The sequence below is a fragment of the Limulus polyphemus genome, unplaced genomic scaffold, assembly GCF_000517525.1.
Source record: "Limulus polyphemus unplaced genomic scaffold, Limulus_polyphemus-2.1.2 Scaffold523, whole genome shotgun sequence".
Lineage (NCBI taxonomy): Eukaryota > Metazoa > Arthropoda > Merostomata > Xiphosura > Limulidae > Limulus > Limulus polyphemus.
Window position 1 is genome coordinate 134031 of NW_013666133.1, and position 11387 is coordinate 145417.

The 11387-nt window shown below is 34.3% G+C and overlaps 1 protein-coding gene across 1 annotated transcript; it reads left to right on the forward strand.

The window, feature by feature from the left end:
- The first annotated feature begins 5263 nt into the window (after positions 1 to 5263).
- Positions 5264 to 10919, forward strand: LOC111085635 (glycine receptor subunit alpha-4-like). Its single transcript, XM_022385199.1, has 3 exons — positions 5264 to 5303; positions 8265 to 8647; positions 10500 to 10919. Exons 1-3 carry the CDS (start codon positions 5264 to 5266, stop codon positions 10722 to 10724), a joined length of 648 nt encoding a protein of 215 aa, XP_022240907.1. The 3' UTR covers positions 10725 to 10919.
- The last annotated feature ends 468 nt before the right edge of the window (positions 10920 to 11387 follow it).

Below are 11387 nucleotides of genomic sequence, written 5' to 3' on the forward strand. Positions count from 1 at the left end.
TCCTTGTATAATTAAGAACTTAAGAGTTGTATACTATTAAAATATGGATTATTAGCTAAGATTTTATGCTATTCTAATTGGTATAACATAAACAAAAAGAAGTATAATAAAATTTTGAATGTAAGACACTAAAACCTTGTGTCATGCGCAGTAAAGGGTACCTATGGAGATAGGGTTAAAAACATCACTCCATGCTAGGAATGTTTTATGTCAGTATTGCGATGAGTTCAATATGAGCCTGAACTAGCTTTACTCATATATCGATCAGTGTTAATAAAGCCTTAACTCGACAGATATAAGGTTCACATAGTGTATATTATCAAACCCAATTTAACCTTAAGGTGTTAATCTTTTATATTAGTCATTTGGCTAATAAATCTTTAATAATGACTGTTTTATGAAAAGGAGCATGGCGTGGTTCATTGATTAGCATGTCGAACAGTAGATCTGCGGGTCTATGGTTCCTTTCCGTTACCAATAAAATAAAATAAAAAATCTCACTCCGTATTTTGAGGTCGTGGTTGCGTTATAAGCGTGACGGCCAATTCACACTAATTAGTCAGACAAGAGTAAGTCACAATTTGGCGGTGGGTGCTGTTGGCAAGATGCCTTCCCTCTAGTCTCTTAGTTCAAAATCAGGTACGTCTGTTCACAGATAGCTCTTGTGTAGCTTTGCGGGAATATTCGCAAAAAAAAACAACAAATAAATTTGTGAAAATTGATTTTTATGAATTACGTACATGTGCAATTTGACAAATTTTTTGAGCGGCAAATGGTATACTCAGCTCTGCCCTTGGTGAAAGCCCGACAGATCCGGTGAAAGAGTACAAGTAAAATTGAACTCTCAGTCCATAATGGGCTTTCTTTTTTGAAGCTCTTGTAAAACCCTATAAAATTCTTACCTTAGAAGTTTTGCAGGTTATTTTAAGTAGACTGGACTCTTCCGTCTTTTTTTTTTTTCCTTGAAAACGCGGAAAACACACAAAATGTGTTATAGATGAGCAAAATTTCTGCGAGGATTTATAGTAACGTGTATTCTCCAATAAAATTGTTATAAGACAGGAGAAGTGGATTGGAAGTGAGGAGGTGTAACAGTCGAATCAATAAACTTCGAAGGAATGGCAAAGCAGTTGCGTTACTTCTTGTTCAAAGTAGTCCATTTCACAGTAGAGATGTGGTCAAGATTTCTATTGTCTGATTTTATATATGTAATGCATTAAATTTAATAATAATGTGAGTTTTGCTTCTACGGAAAACTATATTCTACATCAAGAAGTAAGAAGTATCCTAAAAACAGCTTATTTATGAAAAACTTCTCAAATTCAGGCTTAAGCGCTTATTCTAACCCTAGTATAGACCAAAAGTTAAATGATGTGAATCAGAAAAGAGCGGGAAACTTAAAAGCAGCAATATGTATATTCTTCGCATTTTTGCTAGATGATTTATTACTGTACATTTTGGTTACTATGGCAAACAAGCCAAAATGCTGAAAATTTTATTTATAATCTTTGGCTTGTAGAATGTTGTTATGGTGTGAGTGGTGTTCAAATTCCACTACTTACAATAGCTACTGCAGTAACGATATAGGGGTTATTCTATAAAATATTTTTGTTTTTCAATATATGGGAAAGTTTAGTAAGAATTTGATTTGCTCTTGGACTACTATATTAGCATACCAAATTTGGTCTGGATCGGTCAACTCGTTTAGGAGAAGATGTGCTCACAGACGGACAGAAAGTTTTCTTTCATATTGGAAATTAACAGCACCTGTAGTCTGTATGTCTTAATTTTTATACTCAGCTCTGCCTCGCTTCGCTCGCCAGAGCTGGATTAAAAAATTCGTTTCTTTGTTGTTAAGTGTAAAACTACAGAATAGGCTATATGTGCTCTGCCCATCGCAAGTATGGAAACCCGATTTTTAGCGTTATAATCTCTCAGATTTACCACTGAACCACTGGGGGAGGGGCATGAATGAATAAGTATAACTAATGAAAGATAATATGAGTAATGTGCTTTTTATTTATTTATTAATAATTACGTATTTTAGAAAAGATAATACAATTCAAAGCTACTTTTTAATTTCTTTCAGAAGTAAACAAATTTTTACGTTACGACTTTTATTTCATTTTCTGATATCGTTAAATTTTAAAACTATGAAAACTTTACAATATATACATTTCAGTAGTTAGAGCATCTACCCTGCGCCCAAAAGAGCCAGCTCAATGGGGGTTCGTCGGTGAATGGAGATCAAAGGGCACCGCCTAACAGGGTATATCCTTTGAAAAAGGGAGGTAAGGTGATGTCATAGCTTCACAAAATAGCACCAGAGGGATGTGTTACTAGGGGGCGAAAAGTTCCAAGTTATGTTATTAATGGTGTGTCCCCCCAGTGGCACAGCGGTATGTCTGCAGACTTACAACGCTAGAAACCAGGTTTTGATACCCGTGGTGGGCAGAGCACAGATAGCCCATTGTGTAGCTTTGTGCTTAACTTCAAACAAAACAAAAAATACTAGTGGTGTGTTGAGGACTTCCTAGGATGATGAGGTCACTTATGGTTTACAAATGAACCGCTAGAGTTTCTGGACATGGTTATCAACCTAGTATCATGTTATCCTGCTATAGTTATTAACACTCTCCATTATCATTAGCACCAATTTTATACTTTCAATTCAATTCTAAACAAAGTGACTAAAGATTTGAATGCAAGGTTTTTTATCACATAAAACCTATGTTTCAGATACAATCCTTTTAAGTCTATCAGGTTAGGAGCCTAAGGTTTTCCGGTTCTTCAGCTTCCTCTTTTGAGCAGTTAATTAATCAGTTCTACAAGCATTAGATGTTGTGAATAATGGGAGACATTTAGGCAGTCAATAAAACATAGTTATCATTCATTTTTGTAATGTTTATAAGTAAGCATTTCTGATTCGTGTTCAGAATTGAATGCATTCAAGGTATGTTGAAGCTTGTCGTAGTTCCAAGATATAAAAAACGGTTCTGAATTTCAATAGATAAAATTTGCATTAGGACGATAGCCAAAAACAATACAATATCAACAAGAATATACGTTACCAGACAGATAAATGTCTCAAAATATCATTATCTGCCAAATATAAAATAAGATGTCTTAGCAGTTCATTTTAAAAATTCAGTCTATTACAATAGTCAAACTTAGAAATTCCTAAAGTTGTTATTTAACACATTAAACAAAATAACTGGAAGCTGAACTTGTTCGTTGTTATATAATATCATTGGAATATTTGTCAACGTTGACTTGAACTTGGGTTTAATAGTTTACTGTACAGGAATTAATAAAAAAAAATATCGCATTTGTTTTCTTTAATGTATAAGAATACAAAATAGTCAGTGAGGTTTCTGAAGCTGTAAAATTTAGTACAAATTTATCCAAAGGTGATGATCCTGGTAACTCAGCGGTAAGCTTCAGGGCTAATAAAGTTAATATTCAGGGTTCGATCATTGCATTGCAGATGGGCGATTGTGTATTAAAGCAAAACTATACTATGTTATATTATACTATAATAACAAAAGATATATTAATAACAAGGTTTTAAATATTTACTGAGTCGTGTTTTTTTTAGATTCTTTATAATTATTGAGTAGAAAAATTAAAAAACGCGTAGCTGTCTCAAAACAGCTCTTTGAATATGATTTATGTATAAACATTTCGCTATTATTGTTCTACTAGGACAATTTCGGTGTAAGGAGATAGTTCGAGATGTAAGTTAAATAACCATATAAAATTTAGAATGTTTGTTACCATCAGTGATATTTACTTGAATATTTTATAGTCTTTCATTCTGATAATGACGTTTTACTGATGTGGGTGGGAGAAAACGAAACTGCCTCTTTTGAAAATTTGGTGGTAGAGGACAGTGTTCGACTTCCGCAGTTCGAAATCCGAAATACATCTGCCGAAAAAATGACTCAAGAATGGAAAACTGGTAATGAAATCTTAGTTATTGAAACTATGGAAAACAGCCTCCATTTTCGTTAACATTATACACTACTCAACTTTTACTAAAGATCAAGATATCCAACAAAGACAAGTTTCATATTGTTGAATCTATTGAATGGTTGGTTGCATTAATAGGTAGTATAGTTTGTGGAAAATGATGCATATCAAACTTTAAAATTAATAATGGCATAGTGAGCTCATAACAACGGGCGCCTTCCCTCTTGCCTCTCTCCACACACATAAAAGGTTTGGGAAAATTTAGAGTCATGAAAACATTTTTTAAAGAGTTACGTCTTATGTGTTTGCACAAGATTAATGCTTTGCATGCCATATCGTAACGACTTCAATCGAGTAAGCTAGTCGACACACCCGTTGTTGTGGAAGCTGGGCCCAGTTTTAAATAAGGAAGTTCTGAAGCTCCTGTACAGTCCTGAACTGCACTGGATGATAACGCAGACGTTGTTGTGGAAGCTGGGCCCAGTTTTAAATAAGGAAGTTCTGAAGCTCCTGTACAGTCCTGAACTGCACTGGATGATAACGCAGACGTTGTTGTGGAAGCTGGGCCCAGTTTTAAATAAGGAAGTTCTGAAGTTCCTGCACAGTCCTGAACTGTACTGGATGACGTCGCACACGTTGTTATGAAAGCTAGGCCAAATTTTAGATAAGGAAGTACTGAATCATCTGCCTGGATTGCACTGGATGGACTGCTATCGCCATCTGCAACATACCTCAATAAGGTTCAGATCAAGAGATCTTGCTGGTCAATCCATTCTCTCAATTGCTTTTTTTTTCAAGATTAGCAGCGATGATCCTTCTTGATGTGAAGTATGGCTCATTAGCACCAACATAAGGTCTCACTATAAGATGGAGAAATTTCATCTCAGCACCTAAGTATAGTGAGGGGGGGGGGCTATTCTGGATGACATGTAGGTTCGTTCTTTCCTGTGTGTTGATTCTAGCTCGCACCATGACAGATCCTTCTCAATATCTGTTGTGTTTTGCAACATGCTACAGCAAGAAACGTCCACCACCATCTCTCCAGACCCTGTCAGTATATATTGAAAATAGAATCTGGACTCGCCATTGAAGAGGACTGACGTCCAATTACCGATATTAAATCTTAAGTCATTTATGTCTCATCTCAAACGTACCTGGATATATTAGAGTGTCATAAGTACGGAGCTAATATCACCCTCAAGAAATCATCTGGGAACCGTCTGTGTATAAATTCTATCCCTTGTTACATTTTAAAGGTAAATTTTCAATTGCGTAGCGTTTGCGGCAGGTCATGGACGTCACTCAGTGTGAATATGGAGATTTTACAGACGGTTTGTATCTCCCTAGCGTGATCCTCCTGACATTGCCATTAGTTTGGTATCGACTCCACATGTGGGAAATTACATTTTGGGATACATTAAATAATTAAGTTACATGACATCGAAATGTCTCATTTTCAAGTATCCGTATGCCATTGTTCATGTCCTCATTATTTATCCAGGATTAAAATTGTCTAGTAAAACAAGAAACAAACAAACAAAAAAAAGAATCTACTTTCAAATTTAAAATGATATATTATATTTATTTACATCCCAGGCTCGCGCACGGAATTCAACAAACACGTGCATTGCGTTTAGACAGGTTGAGAAAATAACTTAGCACCGATACTTATAATAATAATACGTGTTAATTGAACGAATTCTAATTTTAATTTAGCCTAAACGATGATCCTTAGCAAAAGTTGAGTAGCATAATATGAATAGATATAATTATGACTAGATAAGACATAATATTATTGTTTTACATTGGCAAAAATCTTCGTAATAATATATGCTTTAGAGCATACAATTTTTCCCAACTATAAATAGTAATTTTGTTGTAACTTTGGAAACGGTAGATTCAGACAGACAGATATCCAATAAGACGATATAATAAAAATTCAAGTTATCAAAGCCATACAGAAATATTATTGCTTTATTATGCACGCCACCTTTCAAATGATTTTATCATTCTCTAGTATTTTTATCTCACTACTTAATACAAAGTTGTTTAGTAGATAGAAATAGCTTGCTACCAGTTATTTTGCTGTTAAATCTCTGTAACCTATATTGCTTTTTTTTGAAGTGTTTTGTTTTTGATACGCTTATTTTGGGGAACACATACTTTCTTAACTTTTTTTTTGACACCAGAAATCAGTGAAGAAATTAATAATAAACCCAGTAGGTCATGTTATAACTTTATAATATTCTCTCCCAAAGAATTTGGTATTTATTTCATCAATAGTGTCAATTAAAATTACCTTGATGTTGTTCGTCTCCGCCTGTGAATCCAATGATTCATGGTTCACGACACATCGTCACAGAAAAAAAAACAACAAAAAAACATGATCCATACTTTGGGACCAATAGTATTATAAGCCTGATGGTTAAATCCCACTATTCGTTTTGACAAGAGTAGGTCAAGAGTTGGCAGTGGATACTATTGACTAGCTGTCTTTCCTCTAGTCTACCAGTTCAGAATTAGAGATTTACCAGTTCAAAATTAGATATGGCTGTATTCAGATAACCCTTGTATCGTTTTGTTATAAAGTTCTAAAAACAAACAAATGCTACACATTTTAATTTTTTAAAACTGAAAATGTATAATAATGAACTCTGACTTTTGCGAAATTTTAATTGCTTTATTTTAGATCCAATTTTCTTGTCAGGGTAGATTTTTTTTAATGTAGATTTTCTCATTATTTGGTCAAGACCTAGAATGATTTTCTTGTGATTTAATAAGTTTATTTACTTTTGTACTTCTCTAAACTGTTATGGAGACAAGAATTAACTGGCCATGTTTTATCATGATAAATCTTTTCAAAATCTGTAAACATTTTGATTGTTTATTTTATTACTAGTTACAGCTGTAAATTGTAATAGAATACACTTAATCAGTAAGTAAACTCAAAACGAAACTGTTTTTGTTTGTTTGGTTTAGTTAAGCACAAAACTACACAATGGATTATCTGTGCTGTGCCCACCACGAGTTTTGTAACCCGATTTTAACGTAAAAGGCTCAGTCTCAACGCTGAGCTACTGGATGCCTTTGTTAAGTTTATTTTTGTTTTGGGTCCTTTTTAAAGTAATATTATTTGACGTAAATAAAACCTGTTTATACATGAAGGAATAATTTAAATATAATTTCATTATCTTAAATTTTGTTATAAGATTGACGGTCAAATCCCACTATCCGGTTAAAATATCCCCAAAGTTGGCGGCGGGTGCTGTTAACTAGCTGCCTTCTCTCTCTAGTCTGTTATACTTTGCACGAGAATTCTAAACAAACTGTTCTATCCAAAATTATACTTTTACATTTCTGGTTATCGAAATGTTGTATTTGTATTTTGTATTTATTGCAAAGCTACTAAGGCTACCTGCTGCCGTTTTTAATTTTGAACTATTGACCAGAAGGGCGGCAACAAGTCAGCAATACCCTACCAACCACCATACAACTTTAATTGATTGACTGTCACTCTTATAATGCACCACAGCTTAAAGTATAGGGAATTCGAATCCGGTTAGCTAGCTGCGAAATCCAGAGCTCTACCGCACGGCCAACTAGCGTCACATATAAGTATTATCAACAGATTTGTGGGGGAAGTTTCAAACTGTAGGTTGTTTGGATAGCTAATTTTTATCAACGGGACATTTATAATTACTTCACAGTTTAATAACAGAGCTTCTGGCCACTAAAATGTGTAAGGATAAAGTTTAGTGTCTATACGCCATGTTGTTTTGTTGAACATTACTTTAGAAATACATATTGCTGTTTTGACTTAAAATATTACATACAGAGTTGACTAAGATAGTTTAACATCGGACAGGCTATTGGTGCAAATAACAACAATTTACAGTGAGTTGAAATTGAAAAAACTATACTGAAATGCTACTTTTGCTTTTAAAATTTTATCAAACAAATAAAACTTTTCAATATTTTGAAGTTTAAACAATATTTCAAAAATTTACTTTGGAAGATGGTCCAAGTTATAAGTATAATTGATCGTGTTAATTCTGTTATTTCGCATTTACATATCAAAATCAATAACGATTTTGTAAGATGGTCCAAAGTAATAATACAAGTAGTAGAATTAATTACATGTACCTGATGATGACAAAACCTTGTCGAAACGTTGTACATTTGCTGTCATGTTAAACTTATATTAAAGTTTTTCTTCATTACCCATTTAAGCCGTCTCCAGCCATTATTATGTCTTTATTTTATTCTGATTTAAATTTCTATTTGATTTGTAGGAAATTTTACCTACTTGCTGGCAACATTTGAGTTTCAGCGTAACATGCATTTCCACGTACTTACCAGCTACATACCAAGTTCACTCGTCGTTGTCGTATCCTGGGTTTCTTTCTGGCTTGACGTCAAAGCAGCTCCTGCTCGAGTCGCGCTCGGTGTGACGTCACTGTTGACATTAGCGACCCAGATGGTTCAGTCACACTTGTCCCTGCCACCTGTCTCCTACGTCAAGGCTTTAGATGTTTGGATGTTCTTTTGTCTCTTCATGGTATTTTCATCCCTAATGGAATATGCATGCGCCTATACGTTAGCAATTACTTCATCTAACAAAAAACCATCTCAGCCAGGTTTCAATCGGATGGGATTTCAAATTAAAAGAAATGTGGTAAGCAAAATTCTGCTTTCAGTAATAATCAGAATAATAATTATTAATAATAATTAATATTAATTAATAATTGCTCCTTTGCCAATTATGTTTACTGTAAACATTTTAAGAGTGACGAATCACTTTATGATTACTTGCTTATTTATTTTTGAAGAAGAAAACTGGGGCTTTGTAAGGCTCAACTTCGTAACGCCCCTTCCTGATTAAATGCTTTATCCAACTGCACCACCTGGTCAATATTCTCAGTTCTAACTTCATTGATTATTAAGGGTGGAAAGTGGTAAGACTTTTGTATTATGTGGATCGGTTTGTAATTATAAGAATTTCTGAGGGATGGTAAAGAAGAATGTAATGGTATGCCAACCACAATAAATCTATTGTATCCAATGCCGATGAGGCCTTTCTCCCTCTACCGGGGCTCATAAGGTCTAGTGGGACTATTTGGGTGTGAACGTGATTAAGTTGGATGACGTATCATTTTGTTATTATTTATATTTAAGTAATTCATATCAGAATTAGGTTTATAATTATATTAACGTCAAAATATTTATTCATTTCAATACTTAATTTGTTATTATTAATACGATTCATTCATGAATTAACATAACTTGTGGTTCAGAAGAACTGCCGAACCAGTAAGCTTGCTTGGATTCCCTATGTTTCTAAATGAGAGTTAGAGTTGAATCATTCTTAGTCTTAGTTCTCTCTTTTTTTCTTTATTTCTTCAAAAGGACCTGACATGGCCTAGTGATTAGAACACTCAACTCGTAATCTATGGGTTTCAAGGTCAAATTCCATTACCGACCATGTCCATCCTTTCAGTCGAGGGGGCGTTATAATATTAAGGCCAATCCCACTATTTGTTGGTAAGAGAGTAGCCCAAGAGTTGGCGGTGGTGTTGACTAGCTGCCCTTCCTCTAGTCTATCACCGCCATTCGAGGGACGGCTAGCGTAGATACCCCAAGACTAGCCTTGCGCGAAATTCAAACCAAACCAAACCATGATTCGTAAGAATAAGATAATTAAACAAAGAGCAACATCAGATCAGTTTCACGAAAAACAACTTTTTGTGAAAAACAATTAGTGTATTTTGTATATCAATTTACAGGACATGTTTGCCACATACTGTTGTTGAATAAGACTGCTTGAAATAGTTAGCATCTGATATAGTCTCACTGAATTTTACGTATTCCATAAAAACCAATCATTAAGCAATGTAGTCAGTATTATAATCTTAGAATATAGTCAAATGTATTTCGTTCTCATCGTCAACCAACTGCTTTTCGGTGGAAGCTTTTGGACCGTTTTTAAAAGACTTAACTTCTTTTTGTTTACACATAAATCTAAAATGATTTCAAGTTTCGACCATTATTTCTTCACTAGTGTTAGTTATTAGCCGTATTGAACAGTTTCCCATCTCTAAAGGCCACAAGAGTTTGGTAACAGATGCATTTCTGTATGTGATAAAGTATAATGATGAGGAGTCTGTGGTCGTCACGTCGCGTCATTTTAAATACAAGTGTTTCCAGTTTGGTTTGTTTGTTTGTTTTGAATTTTGCGCAAAGCTACACGAGAGCTATCTGCGCTAGCCGTCCCTAATTGAGCTGTGTAAGACTAGAGGGAAGGCAGCTAGCCATCATCACCCACCGCCATCTCTTGGGCTACTCTTTTACCAACGAATAGTGGGATTGACCGTCACGTTATAACGCCCCCACGGCTGAAAGGGCGAGCATGTTTGGTGAGACGGGGATTCGAACCCGCGACCCTCAGATTGCGAGTCGAGCGCTCTGGTGTTTTATAAGGATGGTATTTGATAAAATTTAGAAATAATCTAATTTTTTTTTCTTCTCAGATTTTTCATGCCTCAAACACTAAAGTTAAAGATATTACGGAAGTAGCTACTGGACAAGAAGTTGAACACGCGCCAAAATCTTCTACTAAACATTCCCGGGAAAATACTATTCCTTCTCTGCAGCCCAGCTACGTGTCTACAACAATTATTGATTACATTTCTAGAATACTTTTTCCTTTTTCATTTGGAGTGTTTTTAATAGTTTATTGGTCGATTTATGCATAAGATTAGTCAAAGAAACAATTTGGATAGTTATTTTTTTTCTCAATTAATTGTAGACACAATTAAAGTTTACATCTTTAATTATTGTTGCACCAACCAAGAGTTATCGAAACAAATACTAACAATAGTTCCTTTATCCGGCCAATTCGGTCTTTTAGGATTACATATTTCTTGGGTAGGACGAAGATTGCAAATGTTGTCTCGCTTTTTCTATGTAATCACATAAAACAAACTTTTTCTTTTTCAATACACATAATAAATCACTTGCTGCTAGTTTTATATCCCATTAGAATGTTTTAAAGACGTTATTTTCTTATTAGTGTGTTACGAAAATGAAAATATTTTTAAATTCTCATCAGAGTCCTCTTTGAATTTCCGTGTCGTATTATGATTAAGTATTCTGAAAAAACTGACAGTTTCAAGAAGTTATACGAAACAGGTTATTCATTTATATAAACTACTTAAGTCGGCTTTAATTCTATATTTGCCATTTGGGTCTAACCTCATCGCAGATTTGTAAAGCCATTTTTCTAATCTATTAATTCTTGAAGATCTGTCACTGGTTGAGTTTTTTTTTTTTTATTCGACTGATATGTTATTAGTGATTGTGTTACAAACAAAAAACATCTTCAGTATTACTACTGATCATATTAACTTTTTTTGGTG

What these genes read in the sequence shown, in the direction of transcription:
- LOC111085635 (XM_022385199.1), top strand. Translation starts at nt 5,264, where the DNA reads ATGGACGTCACTCAGTGTGAATATGGAGATTTTACAGACG. An exon ending in ATATGGAGATTTTACAGACG is followed by an intron (nt 5,304 to 8,264) that starts GTTTGTATCTCC and finishes TTTGATTTGTAG; the next exon opens with GAAATTTTACCTACTTGCTG. An exon ending in TTCAAATTAAAAGAAATGTG is followed by an intron (nt 8,648 to 10,499) that starts GTAAGCAAAATT and finishes TTTTCTTCTCAG; the next exon opens with ATTTTTCATGCCTCAAACAC.